Here is a 23,095-nt window from a genome sequence, read left to right as displayed (position 1 = left end):
TTGGAAAACAGCAAATGTGACTCCCTTGTTCAAAAAGGAAGAAAGGCAGAAGGCAGGGAACTAAATGCCAGTTAGTTTAACATCTGTTATTGGCAAGATGCTGGAGTCAATAATCAAAGAGGAAATAGCTAATCATTTCAGAAAGCTGAATATAATCAAAACTGGTTTTATGAAAGGTAAATCATGTTTGACAAATTTTCTAAGGATGTAACAGGGAGAGTAGACAGAGGGGAACCTGTACAAAAACAAAGAACAGGCCCTTCGGCCCTCCAAGCCTGTGCCGACCATGATGCCCTAACTAAAAAAAAACCGTCTGCCCTTACTCAGTCCGTATCCCTCTATTTCCTCCCTATTCAGGTACCTACCCAGATGCCTCTTAAATGTTACTAATGTGCCTGCTTCCACCACATCCTCTGGCAGTGCTTTCCAGGTACCCACCACTCTCTGGGTGAAAAACATACTCTGCACATCTCCCTTAAACTTTCCCTCTCTCACCTGTGCCCCCTTGTAATTGACACTTCCATCCTTGGAAAAAGCCTCTAACTATCTATCCTGTCTGTGCCTCTCAATTTTGTAGACCTCAATCAGGTCTCCCCTCAGCCTCTGTCTTTCCAGTGTGAACAATCCTAGTTTATTCAACCTCGCCTCAAAGCAAATACCCTCGAGACCAGGCAACGTCCTGCTGAACCTTTTTTGCACTCTCTTCAAAGCTCCACGTCCTTCTGATAATGTGGTGACCAGAACATAGAACAGTACAGCACAGTGCAGGCCCTTCAGCCCACAATGTTGTGCCGACCATTTATCCTAATCTAAAATCAACCTTGCCTACACCCCTTCAATTTACTGCTGTCCATGTGCCTCTCTGAGTCGCTTAAATGTCCTGAATGACTCAGACTCCACCACCTCTGCTGGCAGTGCATTCCACACACCCACTACTCTCAGTGTAAAGAACCTGGGGGTGATTCTCCCAAATGGAGAATTTGCGGAGCCACAGTTGCCGCACGTCGTGACGTCAGCACGTACGCTGCGCCACCGCGCATGCGCGGTGCGGTCATGCGCGGTGCGCGCCTGCGCATTACGTTCCTCCACATCGCCGTCCCCTTGTTTGGTGCATACAAGCGTGGGAGTCTGCGAAAAGCACGCAAAATGGCCGCCCTCATCCAGGCTGAGGCCCTGGAGGTGCTCAATCACTTGGACCCGTTCCGCCTCGTGGGGACCTTGCCGCGCCGTTTCAGCTGCTTGTATGTGGGAGTACCGACTGGTGGCATTTTCATGTAGGACACAGGTCTCGATGGCGGTTGCTAGGTGAGTTGCCTTACTTTGAGGAGCTGCTGACGTAGGGGGTCCGACTGAACACCGAAAACAATCTGGTCGCGTATCATGGAGTCGGAAGTGGGCCCGTAGCTGCAAGATTGCGCAAGGATGCGGAGGTGAGTGAGAAAGGATTGGAAAGGTTCGTGCTTACCCTGCAAATGCTGCTGGAACACGGAGCGTTCAAAACTTTCATTCACCTCTACGCTGCAGTGAGTGTCAAATTTGAGGAGAACCTTCTTGAACTTCATCTTGTCTTCGTCATCTGCAAAGGTGAGAGAGTTGAAAATGTGGATGGCATGGTCCCCGGCCGTGGAGAGGAGAAGAGCAATCTTTCTGGTGTCCGTGGCGCCCTCCCTGTCCGTGGCTTCGAGGTAGAGCTGGAAGCGCTGTTTGAAAATCTTCCAGTTGGCCCCGAGGTTGCCAGCAATGCGGAGCGGTGGCGGCGGGCTGATGTTGTCCATGTTGCAGGATGACGGAATGCTGGCGGAAGGCAGATCACTTGCAGGTAGGTCTAAGAAGTGCTAGTATGCAACCATTCCTGGTATCACGATGTGTCGGGTGTTCTTGATCACATACAGGTCACCAACACTTGAAGTAGTGCAACACTATTTTATTAAAAGGTTAACTATTTAAACATACTTGAACTGTGGGTAAATACAATACCAGCTTTAACTAAAGATCTTTGCCTTGTCCTAACCAATTGATGCACTCAGCACATGGTGAATGTCTGTGTTGCAGGCTGTGAGCCCTGTGCTCCTAGCTAGCTGCTACTCAAATGAGTGGGAACTCTGATGCCCCCTGTCTTTATAGTGCATGTGCTCTCACTGGTGATTGGCTGCGGTGTTGTGTATGTTGATTGGTCCCACTGCGTGTCCATCAGTGTGTGTCTGCACCATGATATACTGGTGTATATTATGACATACAGCACTGTCATTTGTATACATTGGATCTCACTATGTATTAAAACTCACTTTAGTTCACCGCCTTTAGGCTGCCCGATACCACTGATTGGTGAGAGCAATGGCCCAATTAACGTTTGAGATGCATTTGGACTTAGAGCCACCTCCATCCGCTCTTTGTCATGATGTAATCTCAGTTCATGTGTTTCCTGCGCTGACAGGACTCAATGATTCAGGGAATCCTCGAACCGAACCTCCCAGTTTCCACGAGACAGCATCAGGAGAGATGACAGACTCTGCACATCATTGCTCTGAAATGATCCAATCCACACGGAGTCTGTGAGCTGCCATCAGCCTCGCAGTATCTCTGAGGAACATCACAGTCCTTTCCTCATCCTCCTCCTGCAGTGAATGGACAGTTAGCATTTGGGGAAATCCCATCACCAGCTCCCTGAGTTCTCAGCCCTCGCAGGCCCCCCCCCCCGCCACCCCAACCAGGCACATAGGAAGGGCCACGTCCAGAAGATAATGTCCTCCATTATCCTGGACCTCCTGGATCTGTGTCGCAATGAGGGCGTCTCCTCCTGCCCAACACCTTCACCAAGACTTTCATGTTCATGTTTAACAGTGAAATGGGCCTGTAGGACACACATTCCAGTGGGCCCTTCCCCTTTTTCGGAATTGATGCTTGTGCCAACGTAGCCGGCAGCTCCACCTTTTCCACCGCCTCACTAAACGTACCCAACAAGTGGGGGGCCATCCGGCTCTGGCACCTTCCCTGACTGCATCTTGCCAATATACTCCATCGCCTCCCTTAACCCCAACTGCTCCTCCAGTGCTTGCTTCTTCCCCTCCTCCAACTCCGGGAACTCCATCACATCCAGGAACTGCCCCATATCCACCATCTCCCCCGCGGGCTCGGCCCTAGACAGCTATGCAGCCCTTCATAGAAGGCCTTAAACATGTCATTTATCCTCTCCGGTTCCGACACCTGCTCTCCCCCTCTCCGCCTTCACCTGCAAAATTTCCCATGATCCTGCCTGATGCCGCATCTGGTGGGCCAGCATACGGCTCGTCTTCTCCCGATACTCAGACATAGAACATTACAGCGCAGTACAGGCTCTTCGGCCCTCGATGTTGCGCCGACCTGTGAAACCACTCTAAAGCCCATCTACACTATTCCCTTATCGTCCATATGTCTATCCAATGACCATTTGAATGTCCTTAGTGTTGGCGAGTCCACTACTGTTGCAGGCAGGGCATTCTACACCCTTACTACTCTCTGAGTAAAGAATCTACCTCTGACATCTGTCCTATATCTATCTCCCCTCAATTTAAAGCTATGTCCCCTCGTGCTAGACATCACCATCCGAGGAAAAAGGCTCTCACTGTCCACCCTATCTAATCCTCTGATCATCTTGAATGCCTCAATTAAGTCACCTCTTAACCTTCTTCTCTCTAACGAAAACAGCCTCAAGTCCCTCAGCCTTCCCTCATAAGGTCTTCTCTCCATACCAGGCAACATTCTGGTAAATTTCCTCTGCACCCTTTCCAATGCTTCCACATCCTTCCTATAATGCGGCGACCAGAATTGCACGCAATACTCCAAATGCGGCCGCACCAGAGTTTTGTACAGCTGCAACATGACCTCATGGCTCCGAAACTCAATCCCTCTACCAATAAAAGCTAACACACCGTACACCTTAACAACCCTCTCAACCTGGGTGGCAACTTTCAGGGATCTATGTACATGGACACCGAGATCTCTCTGCTCATCCACACTACCAAGAATCTTACCATTAGCCAAGTACTCTTGTCTTCCTGTTATTCCTTCCAAAATGAACCACCTCACACCTTTCTGCATTAAACTCCATTTGCCACCTCTCAGCCCAGCGCTGCAGCTTATCTATGTCCCTCTGTAACTTGTAACATCCTCCCGCACTGTCCATAACTCAACCGACTTTAGTGTCATCTGCAAATTTACTCACCCATCCTTCTACGCCCTCCTCCAGGTCATTTATAAAAATGACAAACAGCAGTGGCCCCAAAACAGATCCTTGTGGTACACCACTAGTAACTGGACTCCAGTCTGAACATTTCCCATTTGTCTTCTTCCAGCTAGCCAATTTCTGATCCAAACTGCTAAATCACCCTGAATCCCATGCCTCCGTATTTTCTGCAGTAGCCTACCGTGGGGAACGTTATCAAATGCTTTACTGAAATCCATATACACCACATCAACTACTTTACCCTCATCCACCTTCTCAAAGAACTCAATAAGGTTTGTGAGGCAGGACCTACCCTTCACAAACACGTGTTGACTATCTCTAATCTAATTATTAATACTGCGCCTCCCTTGACTTCCACAGCTTCCCCATCACCCTGCCCATCGTCAACCGGTCAAACTGCCCCTGCAACTTCTTCCTTTCTGCCAACAACTCCCATCGTGGGGGCCGCCGAGTATCTCGTGTCCACTTCAACTATCGCATCCAGTAACCGGCGGTTCTTCTCCCTCCTCACTCTATCCCTTTGGGCCTCAAATGAAATAATTTCTCCCCAGACCACCACTTTCAGGGCCTCCCACACTGTGGCCGCCAACACCTCCCCATTCTGTTGAGTTCTTAATCGCCACTCTCACCTTCCCACAGTCTCCTTATCAGTCAAAAGCCCTGGATTCAACCTCCATCCTGTAATAAGTCCACTGAGGCAGACGTTCCTTCACCAGAATTCCTTTTATTTATAAAACCAACAGCCAAACAACCAGGTACATTCAGCTTGCTGCCTACACTGGGAGTGCAGAGGATCTGACACTCCCTGTTATACACAGAGAAGAGGTTCCCTGATTGGGTCACTAATCAAGGAACTCGTATTCCAATTGGCCAATCTCAAAGGCCTGGTCTAAGTCATTACACACCCCAGCCGCTGCACCTGTCCCGAAGAAAGCCTCACATCTGACCAGTGTGGTGCACGATCCGAGATTTCAATTCCTGCATATTCTTCCCCAAACATCCCCATCAGCACCGCTCGGCTCACCACAAAAATATCAATCCTGGAATAGGCCTTATACACATGCGAGAAGGAATACTCCCTCTCTCCATGGAAATTCCATGGATCCACCCTTCCAGCTCTCTCGCTATTCTCGACCTCCCCATCAACATAGGGCTCAACCTATCCAACCTCGACTCCATTGCACAATTATAATCCCGCCTCATGATCAGTCGGCGCATGTCCAGTCCGGAATCGCTCCCAGTAACTTCTTTACAAAACCAATATCATCTCAATTGGGAGCATACACATTTACCAACATCACCAACGTCCCCTTTAACACCGCACTCACTATCATGAACCTTCCTCCCCCCGGTCCAGCGCCTCCCAGGCCCCCGTAAACCCTGTTTTCTTGCTCAACAAAATGGCTAAACCCCCCCCCATGAATTTGAATCAAACCCCGAGTGAAGTACTTACCCCACTTATCCCTTCCTTAGCCTCTTTTGATCTTTCACCTGGCGATGTGTCTCCTACAAGAAAATCACCTCCGCTCTCAAACTCCACAGGCGTGCAAACACCTGGGACCTCTTGACCGGCCCATTTAGTGCCTTGGCCTTGTTGAAGCCCGCCCACCTCTTAGCCAGCTCCGCTCCAATGTCCAGATAAATCCGGATTCAATTCCCCTCCCATTCCCATTTCGCCCTGGCCCATCTTAGGATCTTTTCTTTGTCCTGGAAGTTGCACATCTGCAGAATCACTGCCCGCGGTGACTCCACCGCTCTCGGCTTTTGCCTCAGGGACCTATAGGCGCAGTCCACCTTTGGGGCCTTGTCCAACTCCTTCCCAAGCTGGAGAGCCTCCTCGCGATGTAGCTCATAGCACCCGTTCCCTGCACTCCCTCCAGCAGACCCACAATCCGCAGGTTTCGTCGCCTGGACCTATTCTCCTGGTCCTCCACCTTAGACTGCAGGGATCTTGCACAAATCTCCCAGGATCGCCATCGCCACCTCCAACGACACAATACGGTCACTATGGTCAGATACCTCCTGGACCGTCAACCCTGAGGCACTTTTCCACCCATTCCAAGGTCCCGCAAAGAGTTGCCTGCCCCCTCAATCACCTTTGATCAGTCGTTCTGCATTTCCTTCCTTTGCTGCTGAAATTCCTCTTTAATGAAGCCCATCAGTTATTCCATCTGCAGCTTTCCCGCCGACGATAACTCTTCCCCCTCCGCCATTTTCATAATTGGTGCTGTGCCACTAGTCCCCTCCAACTCTTTCGCCAGGTCTTTGACTGTCTTCAGCCGGGTCTGATAGCCCGTAAACATGCCCATCCAGGGGAGAACTTGTTCCCCTACATACTCCGCTCCACCTTTCCACTGAATCTACCTAGAACTAGGGTAAAAAGGGCCAAAACCAACACCTTCCAGCAGGAGCCACCATGTGTGCGACCACTCACTCCATGGCCGCCACAGGAAGTGACCCTGTCAGTGTGGTTCAGCGTTAACACATTTTGCTCCAGCGACTGGTACTCCTCAATACTGTTGAACACTGGGCAACTTCTTGGGCTGGGCAGGTTCTGTTTGTTCCTCCATCTATGCCTGAAGTGACCCATTCTACCGCATCGGAAACACTTGGCATTCAGGAAGCGGCAATATTCCTCACATCTGAGACACTCTTTGAAATTCATTGCCTGATCAAAATGGCAGGTTTTACCCCATCAGTCATCCTTCTCCTGTTCGAACTGTAGCCTCGACCTCGGTGTTGCTGTTGCTTGCAGCACCTCTCCCCAACTGGTGGTCCTTGCCCCCAGGCATGCTTTGCAATTCTTGAGCGCCTTTTTCAGAACCTTGCATGGGGACAAAGCTATTTCCATCGCCTTTTTAAAGTTTAGCTCTGTTTCCGCTGGCAAGTTCTTTTGGATAGCCGCGTTATTTATTCCACACACCAGCTTATCTCTCAACAGTGGCTGTGGGAAGGGTTTTAAATGAATTTGAAAAGGAAATGGATGAGGCAGATATAATAGTCCAAGAGGATATAAGATATCTGTAAGATACTGGATGGGATAATCATAAAGAGAACGGAAGTACTCAAAGGGTTGAAATCCTTGAAAGTTGATAAGTTGCCAAGGCCAGATGGATTGTTTCTGAGGCTACTGAAGGAGGCCAGGGAGGACATAGCAGATGCTCTGAGGATGATTTTCTAATCCTCACTAGATACAGGGGAGGTACCAGAGGACTGGAGAAATGCAAACGTGTTTCCATTGTTTAAAAAGGGATCAAAGAAAATGCCAAACAATTATAGTCTTACATCGGTGGTGGGCAAATTAGTAGAATGAATCCTGAGAGATAGGATTAACTGTCACATAGAAAAGCATAGACTAGTCAGGGATAGTCAGCATGGATTTGTTAAAGGAAGGTTTTGCCTCAGAAATTTGATTGAATTCTTTGAGGAAGTGACAAGAAGGGTTGATAAGATAGTAAGTGGGTGTGATGTACCTGGATTTTAGCAAGGCAAGTTCTCACATGGCAGATTGGTCAAGAAGGTGAAAGCCCATGGGCTACTGGACAATGTGGCTTTAGTAACAGGAAACAAAGGGTAATGGTCAATGGCTGTCCTTGCAATTGGAAAGTTGTTTCAAGTGGTGTTCCACAGGGCTCTGTGTTGGGGCCTTTTCTGTTTGTGTTATATTTTAATGATTTGGATGTGAACGTGGGGAGCATGATTGGGGTATTTGTAGACAATGCAAAGATTGGCCGAGTGGTGGACAGTGTAGAGGATAGCTGCAATCTCCAAAATTATATCAATGGATTGGTGGAGTGGGCGATAAAATGGGAGATGGAATTTAATTCAGAGAAGTATGAGGTCATGCATTTAGGGAGGTCAAAGAGTTATAGGAAGTACACAATAAATGGGAATATACGAAGAGGGGTAGGTGAAGTGAAAGATATTGCCGTACAAGTACACAGGCCCCTAAAGACAGCAGTTCAAGTACACAAGGTTGTTGAGAAAGCATATGGAATGTTTTCCTTCATTGGCAGAAGTATAGAATAGAAACATAATATAATGTTGGAATTGAATAAAACACTGGAGAGGCCACAACTGGGGTATTGTGTGCAGATCTGGTCACTACATTACAGGAAGGACATTATTGCTCAGGAGAGAGTGCAGAGGAGGTTTACAAGAATGTTGTCAGGGCTAGGAAATTGCAGCTACGCGGAGATTGGATAGGTTGAGGTCATTTTCCTTGGAACAAAAAAGATTGAGGGATGACTTAATTGAGATGTACACATTTATAAGGGGAAGAGATAGGGTGGACAGGATAAAATTGTTTCCCTTCATAGAGAATTCTAGAACCAGGGGACATAGATTCAAGATAAATGGCAGAAGGTGTAGAAGGGACATGGGGAAGAACCTTTTTACGCAGAAGGTAATGGGTGTCTAGAATTCACTGCCCGAGTTGGTGGTGGAGGCAGAGACCCTAAACTCTTTTGAAAGGTACCTGGCACCTTAAGCGCTGTGAGCTACAGGGTTATGGGCCAGGTGCAGGAAGCTGGGACTACAAATTGCACCTCAGTGTCCTCGGCTGGCATGGACAAGATGGACCGAATGGCCTTCTCTGTGCTGTAACTTTTCTATGATTCTATATCGTTCAGGGATGCTCCAAATTCGCAATGTTTAGCCAGTTTCCTTACTTTGGCCTGAAGAACACAAGAGATTTTCCTGTGGTCTCCCCGTCGAATTAAATTTATATCTCTGAAGGATGATAGAGGGTTTTGAATGATAATGATTCAAATAAATAAATAATCTTTATTGTCGCAAGTAGGCTTACATCAACACTGCAATGAAGTTACTGTGAAAATCCCCTAGTTGCCACACTCCGGCGCCTGTTCAGGTACACTGAGGGAGAATTCAGAATGTCCAATTCACCTAACAAGCACATCTTTCGGGACTTGTGGGAGGAAACCGGAGCACCCGGAGGAAATCTACGTAGACAAGGGGAGAACGTGCAGTCTCCACACAAACAGTGACCCAAGCGGGAATCGAACCTGGGACCTTGCCGCTGTGAACCAACAGTGCTAACCACTGTGCTGCCGTGCCGCCCACTCCAATTCCAAGCCAACACCATGAGTTTGTTAAATGATTTTGAATCGGGGCCTCAGGGTATATCAAGTTTATTATTATACTGTCCGTCTGGGTGCCGCAAGCTGTGAGCAAAATAATTCTGTTTCTCTTTCCCGTCTATATTATTTGCTTTGTAGTAATGCATACGTTCTACCTATTACACCCAATCTTCTTCTTCTGGATCAAAAATGTTCAAGCCTACCACAAAACGGCATGATGGCACTTCTTTTGTAACGTGCTGAAACTGCTTTGAGTCAGACTGAAAAGAGAGGCTTCTGCTACTTGCCAAAACATCCGATGAGGTCATGTGGTCTCTGAAACTTGCCACAACAATCTCCCTGTCTGTCTCTGTCTCACTCTCTCTTGCTGTCTCTCTCAGTCTCTCTTTCTCTCTGTCTCCCTCTCCCTGTCCTTTTCTCTCTCTCTGTCAGTCTCACTCTCTCTTGCTCTGTTTCTGTCTCTCCCTGTCCCTCTATCTCTGTCTTTCTTTCTCTCTGTCCCTCTGCCTCTGTCTGTTCCTCGCACTCTCTCTCTGTCCCTCGCTATCTTTCTCTCTTGGTCGCTCTCTTTGTTTCTCTAAGACTGCCTCTGTCTCTCTCGGTCTCCCTCTCTGTCTCTCCGGTCTCCCTCGCTGTCTGTCTCTCTCTCAGTATCCCTCTCTTGTTCTCTCCCTCTCGTATTCTCGCTCTCTCTCATTCTCTCTCCCTTTCGTTCTCTCTCCTTCGTTCTGTCTCTCCCTCTTGTGCATCACTTCCTTTGTCTCTTTCGCTCTGGGTGTCTCCCTCTCTGTGTCGCTCTCTCTGTTTCTCAGTCTCACTTTCTCTTTTGATCTGTCTCTCGGTCTCAATCTCTCCCTGTCTCACTCTCTCTCGATCTTTCTGCCTGTCCCAAACTTACCTTCCACCCACCCTCTCGTGATTTTCTGTCCTCGCTGTTGACTGTGCTTTTTGTTTTTTGCTTTATTTCAGGCTGGAGGCAGTACCATTGGATGGGCTCTGGGTTACATGCTCAATCTCACTAACGCAATACCAGCTGAGAATCCTGGGATCTGGAAAGTGCAGATGCTAGGTGCCTGGGCCGTGCTTATTGTCATCTGTATCCTGGTGATTGTGGCAGGAGTTCTGTTGTTTGCCTTGTCCTTTCGCTCCGTCAAGAATGACTCGGTGTTGTAGTGCCTGAAGTAATCGCTGGGCTCGAATCTCTGCGGTTCACTAACCCCAGCCCAGCAGTGGCACTCCTCAATTTGACTGGAGGATTGTAGCCCCTCACGCTGTGCCACATAAGCAAGAGTGCCCTTAACAAAGCTCCTCACTCCCACCACACATCGTCCTCACTCCCATCCCCACTTACTCCAGCCCCTCACTCCCACTTACCCCAGCCTCTCACTCCCACCTCTTTACCCCAGCCCCTCACTCCCACCTCCTTTTACCCCAACTTCTTGCTTCTCCAGTATGTACCTCTCACTCCCATCGCACATACTCCTCACTCCCACTCCTACTAAATCCTCATCTAATTGTGTTTAAAACTTCACCCAGGATTCAGCACAAGTCCACAACTGAGCAATGTTCAGCTTCCTTATTTCTTTGGCAAAATCTCCTGATTGAGGCACCATTCAAAGCAGGTGTAACGTCATTGAGAGACCAGGGGAACTTCATAAAATTCAGTTCCATAATGCTGAACATCAGCCTGACCCCAGGCCAGGAGGAGGAACATTTCACACAAAGGGTTAACCACTGCCTCCTCAGACCACTATCCCACATTGAGCTTTTAAAGAAAGACAGGATTAAGAAGCTGGAATATTGTCTTTAGCTCCCACCTCCCTAGGGGGGGATCTAGATTGGACGAATGATCTGGAGATAAGTTCAAATCCCAACATGGAAATGGAGACATTTAAATTCAGTTAATTGAATCATAGAATCCCTACAGTGCAGAAGGGGGGCATTCAGCCCATCGAGTCTGCACCGACCCTTTGAAAGAGCACCCTACCCAGGCCCTAGGCAATGTGGCTGATTCTAAATTGCCCCCTGAAGCGGGCCGCCAGACACCGATGTATTCAGGAAGGTAGTTCTCAAGGGTAAATAGGGATGGGCAGTAGTGACACCCGCATTCTGTATGAATAAAAATATAATTCGGTATCCCCCTTCCCAGTCTCACAACGCCCCAACACAATTTCCAGCAAACTAAATACTTCTATAGTGTAGTAACTGTTGTAATTTAGGGAATGTGACCGTCATGGTGCGTGTAGCAAGACCGCACACACGATAATGAGATGAATGAAAAGATAATCTGAAATGAAATGAAATTTGCTTATTGTCACAAGTAGGCTTCAAATAAAGTTACTGTGAAAAGCCCCTAATCGCCACATTCCGCCGCCTGTTCGGGGAGGCTGGTACAGGAATTGAACCCACGCTGCTGGCCTGCCTTGGTCTGCTTTACAAGCCCACTGTGTTAAACCATCCCCTCCAGAGTGTTGATGTGAACTGCACACAGTACTATCCAGTGAGATCGGCTGAGGGATAAATATTACCCAGCACACTCAGACAACACTCCTAACGTTCGTTAATCCCGTGCTATAGGGTCTTTCACAGCCGTCAGAGAGGGCAGTGCTTCATCCACAAGATGACCTCTCTGACTGTGCACTCCTCTCCCCCTCTCCACCCCCTCCATTGCCCCCACTACCACACTGGAGGGTCAGTGTAAATTCTGAACTTATGTCTTTGGAGTGAGAGTTTGGAGTCGATCCCTGAGCTTCGGCTGACTACTCAGCTCAGTGGCTAGCAGTCTTGTCTCTGATTCAGAAGGTCATGGGGTCAAGTCCCACCATTCAGACATGAGACTCCATAATCCAGACTCCACAACTGAGTGAGTGCTATAGTATCAGAGGGCGCAGAACCTCTCCTAATTACCCTCACCTTGTCTTTAAACCAATCAATTGCTGGTATCTTAGCTAAATGTCCAAATCACCATTCTATAACTTTACAAGTTAGCACTTTGCGAACAGAGGCTGACTTTATCAGCATAGTGTGATCAACGTTACATCTCTGTTCCTTAAAGGGACAGTCCAGCCAGAGTGAGCTGCACAGCCCTGCCCATCACACAGTGCATCCTGGGTGTGTGTCTCTGGGAGGAGACCACATTAATCTTCCCTAATTATCCCCTTCAATTACCCTCCCCCAGTTACCCCCTCTCAGTTACCCTCCCATCAGTTACCCTCCCCCAGTCACCCTCCGCCAGTCACCCTCCCTCAGTTACCCTTCCCAATTGCTGTCTGCCAATCCAGCATTTTAATCTGTGTAGAAACATTTTCCTGATAAACTGGTTGCCACATACCAAGGTGATCCTCTGGACCTCACAGCTCTCCACCACTGTCAAACTGTTTTAGACTAATCGAGAGATCCGGAATGTTCTGATTAATGACGGACTCTTATCATTGGTCTCTTAGTAACTCCCAGGATGCTAGAGCTAAAGAGGATAGACTTTGGCGTTTTGTTTAGCTGTTCCTATGTTGTTACCCTACCCGTCCTCTCTTCCCCACCATTCCCTCCCCTCCCCACCCTTCCCTCCTTCTCCTCCACTCTCCCCTCCACTCCTTCTCCCCCACCCTCCCCTCCTGCCTCCCTCACCTTCCCCTCTTATCCTCCCTACCATCCCCTCTCTGCCCTCTCCTCTGAGCCCTACCCTCCTTTTCCTGCCCTACCCATCGTTCCCTCCCTGCCCTTTCCCCCTGTCCCTGCCCTCTTCCTGCTCCCTCTACTCCTCACCTGCCCTCTCCTTCCCATCCTGCCCTCCCTACCCTGCCCTGCCTGCCCAATGTACTCACTGCAGGGACAGCCAGAGCTGTGCGTTCAGCACAGGCTGTGTAATATTGGAGACCATCTACAGCTAATGTGCTCATTTGTTGTCTGTCAAAGTTACGGGCCATGATTTCAATAAATATTTGTTTTTTTACTTTACAAATGTGATGTTTCAGTCTCTGTCTTTCTAAAAGGAAGGTGTTGACCAGTTGGGGATAACCGGAGGGAGTGGGAGGCTGGAGTGTTCGGGGCTGAGAGGAATGCAGTGCATAAACTGGGGATCTGGGTTGGGAGCAGGGGTGCTGGGATTGAATGGGCTTTCCCACTTTTCAGAGTCTTTGAGAGGAATTTTAACTCCCCAAAAAGCTGGTTTGGGTTTGATTTTTCAAATATTTCAAATCTCAGTCCCACCCATCTCAAGGACTAACAGAATTGGGGCCCTCAAATTTAATTAATCTCCCATCTGTAAGACAACCTAGCCTCATCAATCCCAAATTGTCTTTCCAGCACTGCTTGTGGGTCCAAAGGAAAATAAATACTCATAATATCGGGTCCTCTGCTGATGAGGGCAGCCAATGAACACAGCAAGGGCATGCTGACCTCACCCAACAATCAGGAAGCAGCATACTAAATGGGCACGGGTTAATTGCACATCGCAATCTTTGGAGGTTATCCAATGTTACAGCGAAGATGTAATCACGTCACTCCCTCATTTATTGGCACCCATCAGACATGAAGAGAGGCTGTCCCGACACCCCACCAGAGAATGGGGCTGGGAATATAGTCAGGCCTGGGTGCTGGAGGAATACACGGCCCATTCCTCGCATTGACCGATTTGACTAGTGTCTTAACTTAAGCTGTAAATCAGTGCACTTTTTTTACAATTATTGCTTGAATCTGGAGTAGCTCACTGTTCCCAAACTGAGCAGTGAATTTTAACAGGTCTGTCTGCTGTGGAAAGCCAGGCTTTAAAGTTTGTTTGATTCGCTTTGCCATTGTACAGATAATCCCTGGAGCAGCCAGCAAAGAACTGGTAATTGAACCAGATTAAAGGTTGGCACTGTTGTTTCCCAGGCAACCATTGTGTGAGCATCTTTGTTACCTAAAGATTTTATTACCTCCAGACTCGACTATTCCAACAAACACTTGGCTTCTCTCCCACATTCTACACTCCGTCAACTTGAGGTCACCGAAAACTCTGTCAGCCATGTCGTAACTCATAGCAAGTCCCATTCCACTATCAGCCCAGTGCTCGTTGACCTACACTGGCTCCTGGTCAAGCAGCATCTCAAATTTAAAATTCTCATCTTTGTTTTTAAATCCATCCATAGGACAGGATTCCATATTTGGAGACTAAGTTCGATGACAAGCAGCTCCAGCAGTGCCTGTCCCACCAACCGGAATGGTGGGATCCTCTGGCAGATTCTCCGCTTGGAACCTCTTTTAAAAATGTTTTAATTGGATTTTCACATCTAATATTTAACAATTAGTTTTACATCACATATTTTAAGTTTGAACATTGTGTTACTGGTGTCGTATCCACGAGTAGTATTTTACAAAGGCAATTAGGGTGCGGTACTACTTTGTATACGAGTGAAAAAAAATAAGAATAAAAAGATTAAAGAGTCAACCAAAGTGCGAACTGGCTCGGTTCGCTGTACATATTTCCAATAGCCTGCTTCCTCTCCCTTCGGTGGCTGTGGGCCTTATTTGGCCGGTCTGCCTCTGCTGCCCTGCCTGTTGTTGGCCCTGGCTTGTGCTTCTCCGCTTGTTGTTATTCCCTCTGGTCCTCCTTTTGCCCTTGGGTTTATCCCCCTGTAGCTGTGCCCCTGTGTCTTGTGGTCTTCTTGTGGGTCCCTCCCAACCACCTCCCCCCCACTTTCCATTTCCTTTTTAAAAATATATATTTTATGAAAGATTTTCAAACATAATTTTTCCACTTTACAAATCAACATAAGAGATAACACAATAACTAATACTTAACATTATTTAAATAAAATAGTGAACTAGCAAAGTAACAAAAAATAGTGCTCCCCCCCGCCCCCCCGCCCCTGGGCTGCTGCTGCTGACGATCTATTTCCCCTTAACGTTCCGCGAGATAGTCAAGGATAGGTGGCCACCGCCTGGAGAACCCCTGAACATAGAACATCGAACGATACAGCGCAGTACAGGCCCTTCGGCCCACGATGTTGCACCAAAACAAAAGCCATCTAACCTACACTATGCCATTATCATCCATATGCTTATCCAATAAACTTTTAAATGCCCTCAATGTTGGCGAGTTCACTACTGTTGCAGGTAGGGCATTCCACGGCCTCACCACTCTTTGCGTAAAGAACCTACCTCTGACCTATATCTATTACCCCTCAGTTTAAAGCTATGTCCCCTCGTGCCAGCCATTTCCATCCGCGGGAGAAGGCTCTCACTGTCCACCCTATCCAACCCCCTGATCATTTTGTATGCCTCTATTAAGTCTCCTCTTAACCTTCTTCTCTCCAACGAAAACAACCTCAAGTCCATCAGCCTTTCCTCATAAGAATTTCCCTCCATGCCAGGCAACATCCTGGTAAATCTCCTCTGCACCCGCTCCAAAGCCTCCACGTCCTTCCTATAATGCGGTGACCAGAACTGTACGCAATACTCCAAATGCGGCCGTACCAGAGTTTTGTACAGCTGCAACATGACCTCCTGACTCCGGAACTCAATCCCTCTACCAATAAAGGCCAACACTCCATAGGCCTTCTTCACAACCCTATCAACCTGGGTGGCAACTTTCAGGGATCTATGTACATGGACACCTAGATCCCTCTGCTCATCCACACTTCCAAGAACTTTACCATTAGCCAAATATTCCGCATTCCTGTTATTCCTTCCAAAGTGAATCACCTCACACTTCTCTACATTAAACTCCATTTGCCACCTCTCAGCCCAGCTCTGCAGCTTATCTATGTCCCTCTGTAACCTGCTACATCCTTCCACACTGTCGACAACACCACCGACTTTAGTGTCGTCTGCAAATTTACTCACCCACCCTTCTGCGCCTTCCTCTAGGTCATTGATAAAAATGACAAACAGCAATGGCCCCAGAACAGATCCTTGTAGTACGCCACTTGTAACTGAACTCCATTCTGAACATTTCCCATCAACCACCACCCTCTGTCTTCTTTCAGCGAGCCAATTTCTGATCCACATCTCTAACTCACCCTCGATCCCCAGCCTCCGTATTTTCTGCAATAGCCTACCATGGGGAACCTTATCAAACGCTTTACTGAAATCCATATACACCACATCAACTGCTCTACCCTCGTCTACCTGTTCAGTCACCTTCTCAAAGAACTCGATAAGGTTTGCGAGGCATGACCTATCCTTCACAAAGCCATGCTGACTATCCCTGATCATATTATTCCTATCTAGATGATTATAAATCTTGTCTCTTATAATCCCCTCCAAGACTTTACCCACTACAGACGTGAGGCTCACCGGTCTATAGTTGCCGGGGTTGTCTCTGCTCCCCTTTTTGAACAAAGGGACCACATTTGCTATCCTCCAGTCCTCTGACACTATTCCTGTAGCCAATGATGACATAAAAATCAAAGCCAAAGGTCCCACACAGGTGGAGAAGGTAGTCAAGAAGGCATACGGCATGCTTGCCTTCATTGGCCGGGGCATTGAGTATAAGAATTGGCAAGTCATGTTGCAGCTGTATAGAACCTTAGTTAGGCCACACTTGGAGTATAGTGTTCAATTCTGGTCGCCACACTACCAGAAGGATGTGGAGGCTTTAGAGAGGGTGCAGAAGAGATTTACCAGAATGTTGCCTGGTATGGAGGGCATTAGCTATGAGGAGCGGTTGAATAAGCTCGGTTTGTTCTCACTGGAACAAAGGAGGTTGAGGGGAGACCTGATAGAGATCTACAAAATTATGAGGGGCATAGACAGAGTGGATAGTCAGAGGCTTTTCCCCAGGGTAGAGGGGCCAATTACTAGGGGGCATAGGTTGAAGGTGAGAGGGGCAATGTTTAGAGTAGATGTACGAGGCAAGTTTTTTACGCAGAGGGTAGTGGGTGCCTGGAACTCGCTACCGGAGGAGGTGGTGGAAGCAGGAACGATAGTGACATTTAAGGGGCATCTTGACAAATACATGAATAGGATGGGAATAGAGGGATACGGACCCAGGAAGTGTGGAAGATTGTAGTTTAGTCAGGCAGCATGGGCGGCACGGGCTTGGAGGGTCGAAGGGCCTGTTCCTGTGCTGTACATTTCTTTGTTTGTTCTTTGTCCAGCAATCTCTTCCCTGGCCTCCCAGAGAATCCTAGGATAAATCCCATCAGGCCCCGAGGACTTATCTATTTTCAGCCTGTCCAGAATTGCCAGCACCTCTTCCCTACGTACCTCCATGCCATCTATTCTAATAGCCTGGGTCTCAGCATTCTCCTCCACAACATTATCTGTTTCCTGAGTGAATACTGACGAAAAATATTCATTTAGTATCTCGCCTATCTCTTCAGACTCCACACACAACTTCCCATCCCTGTCCTTGACTGGTCCTACTCTTACCCTAGTCATTCGCTTATTCCTGACATACCTATAGAATGCTTTTGGGTTTTCCTTGATCCTACCTGCCAAATACTTCTCATGTCCCCTCCTTGCTCGTCTTATCTCTCTCATTAGATCCTTCCTCGCTACCTTGTAACTATCCATCGCCCCAACTGAAACTTCACACCTCATCTTCACATAGGCCTCCTTCTTCCTCTTAACAAGAGATTCCACTTCTTTGGTAAACCACGGTTCCCTCGCTCTACGCCTTCCTCCCTGCCTGACCGGTACATACTTATCAAGAACACGCAATAGCTGATCCTTGAACAAGCTCCACTTATCCAGTCTGCCCAACACTTGCAGCCTACTTCTCCAACCTATCCCCCCCCAAGTCACGTCGAATGGCATCATAATTGCCCTTCCCCCAGCTATAACTCTTGCCCTGCGGTGTATACTTATCCCTTTCCATCATTAACGTAAACGTCACCGAATTGTGGTCACTGTCCCCAAAGTGCTCTCCTACCTCCAAATCCAACACCTGGCCTGGTTCATTACCCAAAACCAAATCCAACGTGGCCTCGCCTCTTGTTGGCCTGTCAACATATTGTGTCAGGAAACCCTCCTGCACACACTGTACAAAAAACGACCCATCTAATGTACTCGAACTATATCTTTTCCAGTCAATATTTGGAAAGTTAAAGTCTCCCATAATAACTACTCTGTTACTTTCGCTCTTATCCAGGATCATCCTCGCCATCCTTTCCTCTACATCCCTAGAACTATTTGGAGGCCTATAGAAAACTCCCAACAGGGTGACCTCTCCTTTCCTGTTTCTAACCTCAGCCCATACTACCTCGGAAGATGAGTCCCCATCTAGCATCCTCTCCGCCACCGTAATACTGCTCTTGACTAGCAGCGACACACCTCCCCCTCTTTTGCCTCCTTCTCTGAGCTTACTAAAACACCTAAACCCCGGAACCTGCAACATCCATTCCTGTCCCTGCTCTATCCATGTCTCCGAAATGGCCACAACATCGAAGTCCCAGGTACCAACCCATGCTGCCAGTTCCCCTACCTTATTTCGTATACTCCTGGCATTGAAGTAGACACACTTCAAAACACCTACCTGAACACTGGCCCCCTCCTGCGACGTCAAATCTGTGCTCCTGACCTCTATACTCTCATTCTCCCGTACCCTAAAACTACAATCCAGGTTCCCATGCCCCTGCTGCATTAGTTTAAACTCCCCCAAAGGGCACTAACAAATCTCCCCCCCAGGATATTTGTGCCCCTCAGGTCCAGATGTAGACCAGATGAACCGATCCTCTCAACGCAAACTTCATCCGTTCCAGTTTTATGAACCCTGCCATGTCTTTTATCCAGGCCTCCACGCCGGGGGGTTTCGCTTCCTTCCACATAAGTAGGATCCTTCGCCGGGCTACCAGGGACGCAAAGGCCAGAATATCGGCCTCTTTCGCCTCCTGCACTCCCGGCTCTTCCGCTACCCCAAATATAGCTAACCCCCAGCCTGGCTTGACCCGGACCTTCACCACCTTTGAAATCACTCTTGCCACTCCCCTCCAGTACTCATCCAGTGCCGGACACACCAAAACATATGTGTGTGGTTCGCCGGGCTTCCCAAGCACCTCCCGCACCTGTCCTCCACTCCAAAGAACTTGCTCAGCCTTGCTCCCGTCATGTGTGCTCTGTGTACAACCTTGAATTGTATCAGGCTAAGCCTGGCACACGAGGAAGAGGAATTTACCCTACTTAGGGCATCAGCCCACAGCCCCTCCTCAATCTCCTCCCCCAGCTCGTCTTCCCATTTTCCTTTCAGCTCCTCTACCAGCGCCTCCCCCTCATCTCTCACCTCCTGATATATTTCGGACACTTTGCCCTCCCCGACCCATACCCCCGAGATCACTCTATCCTGGATTCCCTGTGTCGGGAGCAGCGGAAATTCCCTCACCTGTTGCCTCGTAAACGCCCTCACTTACATATATCTAAAGATATTCCCCGGGGGCAACTCATACTTTTCCTCCAACGCTCCCAGGCTCGCAAACTCCTCATCAATAAACAAGTCTCTCAATCTCCTAATTCCTGCCCGATGCCAGCTCTGGAACCCTCCGTCCATCCTTCCTGGGACAAACCTATGGTTATTCCTGATCGGGGACCACACCGAGGCACCCGTCACCCCCCTATGTTGCCTCCATTGCCCCCAGATCCTTAGGGTTGCCACCACCACTGGGTTCGTGGTCTACCTTTTCGGGGAAAGCGGTAGCGGCGCCGTCACCAGCGCCTTTAGGCTCGTTCCTTTATAGGACGCCATCTCCAGCCTCTTCCACGCCGCCCCCTCTCCCTCCCTCATCCACTTGCAAACCATCGCCACATTAGCGGCCCAGTAATAGTCGTCCAGATTCGGCAACGGCAGTCCCCCTCTGTCCCTGCTGCGCTGCAGGAACACCCTCCTTACCCTCGGGGTCTTCCCTGCCCACACGAAACTCATAACACTCCTATCTATTTTCTTAAAGGCCTTAGTGATCAAAATGGGGAGACATTGAAACACAAAAAGAAACCTTGGGAGGACCATCATCTTTACCGCCTGCACTCTGCCCGCCAGTGAGAGCGGCAGCATATCCCACCTCTTGAAATCCTCCTCCATCTGCTCCACCAGCCGGGTCAGATTGAGTTTATGTAGAGTTCCCCAGCTCTTGGCTACCTGAATTCCCAGATATCGGAAGCTCCTTTCCACTCTCCTTAACGGCAGGGCGTCTATCCCTCTTCTCTGATCCCCGGGGTGTAATACAAAAAGCTCACTCTTCCCCATGTTAAGCCTATATCCCGAAAAATCGCCAAACTCCCTCAATATCTGCATAACCTCTGTCATCCCCTCCACAGGACCCGCCACATACAGCAGTAGGTCATCTGCGTAGAGTGACACTCGATGTTCCTCTCCCTCTCTAACCACCCCCTTCCATTTCCTAAAATCTCTCAACGCTATGGCCAGTGGTTCAATTGCCAGCGCGAACAGTAATGGGGACAGGGGGCACCCCTGCCTTGTTCCCCTATGTAACCGAAAATACTCCGATCTCTGCCGATTTGTGACTACACTTGCCACCGGGGCCCCATAGAGGAGCTTGACCCAACTGACAAACCCCTCCCCGAACCCAAACCTCCTCAACACCTCCCATAAATACTCCCACTCTACCCTATTGAATGCCTTCTCTGCATCCATCGCCACCACTATCTCCGCCTCCCCCTCCGCCGGGGGCATCATTATCACCCCCAACAGCCGTCGCACATTGACATTCAATTGTCTCCCCTTTACAAACCCTGTCTGGTCTTCATGCACCACCCCCGGGACACAATCCTCGATCCTCGTCGCTAGCACTTTTGCCAGCAACTTGGCGTCTACATTCAGGAGCGAGATGGGCCTATATGACCCGCATTGCAGCGGATCTTTATCCCGCTTCAGGATTAGTGATATCGTCGCCTCCGACATTGTCGGGGGTAGAGTCCCCCCTTCTCTGGCCTCGTTAAAGGTTCTCGCCAGCAGCGGGGCCAACAAGTCCACATATTTCCTGTAAAATTCCACCGGGAACCCGTCTGGTCCCGGGGCCTTCCCTGCCTGCATGTTCCCCAGCCCTTTGGTCACCTCATCCACCCCAATTGGCGCCCCCAGACCTGCCACCTCCTGCTCCTCCACCCTCGGGAACCTTAGTTGGTCCAGAAACTGTTGCATCCCCTCTTTTCCCTCCGGGGGTTGGGACCTATATAGCCTCTCATAAAAGGTCTTAAACACCTCATTTACCTTCCCTGCTCTCCGCTCCGTAGTTCCCGTGTCATCCCTAACTCCCCCTATTTCCCTCGCCGCTATCCTCTTACGGAGCTGGTGGGCCAGCAGCCGGCTCGCCTTTTCCCCATATTCGTATCTCATCCCCTGTCCCTTCCTCCACTGTGCCTCTGCCTTCCCTGTGGTCAGCAGGTCAAACTCCGTCTGAAGTCTTCGCCTCTCTCTATATAGTCCTTCGTCCGGGGCCTCCGCATATCTTTTATCCACCCTCAAAATCTCCCCCACTAATCTCTCCCTTTCTTTGCCCTCTTTTTTCTCCTTGTAAGCCCTAATGGAGATCAACTCTCTCCTAACCACCGCCTTCAGCGCTTCCCATACTACCCCCACCGGGACCTCACCGTCATCATTGGCCTCCAGGTACCTCTCAATACATCCCCGCACCCTTCCACAGACCCCCTCATCTGCCAATAGTCCCACATCCAGTTGCCAGAGTAGGCGCAGTTCCCTCTCCTCTCCTAGTTCCAGATCCACCCAGTGAGGGGGAAGGTCTGAAACAGTTATGGCCGAATACTCCGTTCCTGCCACCCTCGAAATCAGTACCCTGCTCAAAACAAATAAATCTATCTGGGAGTATACCTTATGGACATGGGAGAAAAAAGGAGAACTCTTTGGCCAACGGCCTGGCAAATCTCCACGGATCCACTCCCCCCATTTGCTCCATAAACCCTCTGAGCACCTTGGCCGCTGCCGGCCTTCTTCCGGTCCTGGATCTAGACCGATCTAACCCTGGATCCAGCACAGTATTGAAATCCCCCCTCATTACCAGGCTTCCCACCTCCAGGTCCGGGATACGTCCCAGCATCCGCTTCATAAATCCCGCGTCGTCCCAGTTCGGGGCATATACATTTACCAGCACAACCTCCTTTCCCTGCAATCTACCTCTCACCATCACATATCTACCACCGTTGTCTACCACTATATTCCTAGCCTCGAACGACACCCGTTTCCCCACCAATATCGCCACCCCTCTATTTTTCGCGTCCAACCCTGAGTGGAACACCTGTCCCACACATCCTTTCCTTAATCTAACCTGACCCGCCACCTTCAGATGCGTCTCCTGAAGCATGACCACGTCTGGCTTCAGTCCTTTTAAGTGCGCGAACACTCGGGCCCTCTTGATCGGCCCATTTAGGCCTCTCACATTCCACGTGATCAGCTGGATTGGGCCCCCAGCCGGCGCACTCCCGTCCCGACCATCTCTTCCCTTGCCAGCTCCCTCTCGCTCCCAGCAGCAGCAACCCAGTTGACACACCCCCCCCCCACTAGATCCCCATCTAGCATGGTTCCTCCCCCCATGATGCTTCCGAAGGTCAGCTGACTCCAACTGACCCCGGCTTCCCACGCTCTCTCCTTGACCCCCCCGTGTGTGGAACTCTCATCCTCCTTGCGCCTATCTTCCCGCCATCATCTCCCTGGCGCGGGAAAAAACCCGTGCTTTCCTGGATCGGCCCCGCCTCCCATGGCGCAGCTCCACCATTCCCCATCCCCCCCCCTCAGTCCCTTTTTCCACCGGCGCCCACATTTCTCGGTGTCCCCCCGTCAAGAAGAGAAAAAAACCCTGTCTATCGTCCCGATACTGTGAACCTCCCA

At 49.3% G+C, this 23,095-nt stretch overlaps 1 protein-coding gene across 1 annotated transcript in view; it reads left to right on the top strand.

Annotated features, from left to right (window-relative positions):
* LOC140399026 (ectonucleoside triphosphate diphosphohydrolase 2-like) overlaps positions 1–13,279 on the top strand; it is a 124,470-nt gene extending 111,191 nt beyond the window's left edge. The window contains exon 9 of the mRNA XM_072488087.1: positions 10,291–13,279. Coding sequence (XP_072344188.1) covers positions 10,291–10,494 — 204 coding nt within the window. The 3' untranslated portion in view covers positions 10,495–13,279. The remainder of the gene's footprint in view (positions 1–10,290) is intronic.
* The last annotated feature ends 9,816 nt before the right edge of the window (positions 13,280–23,095 follow it).

The sequence above is a fragment of the Scyliorhinus torazame genome, chromosome 22 (genome assembly GCF_047496885.1).
Source record: "Scyliorhinus torazame isolate Kashiwa2021f chromosome 22, sScyTor2.1, whole genome shotgun sequence".
NCBI classification, from domain to species: Eukaryota; Metazoa; Chordata; class Chondrichthyes; order Carcharhiniformes; family Scyliorhinidae; genus Scyliorhinus; species Scyliorhinus torazame.
This window is presented reverse-complemented; position numbering and strand designations above follow the sequence as displayed.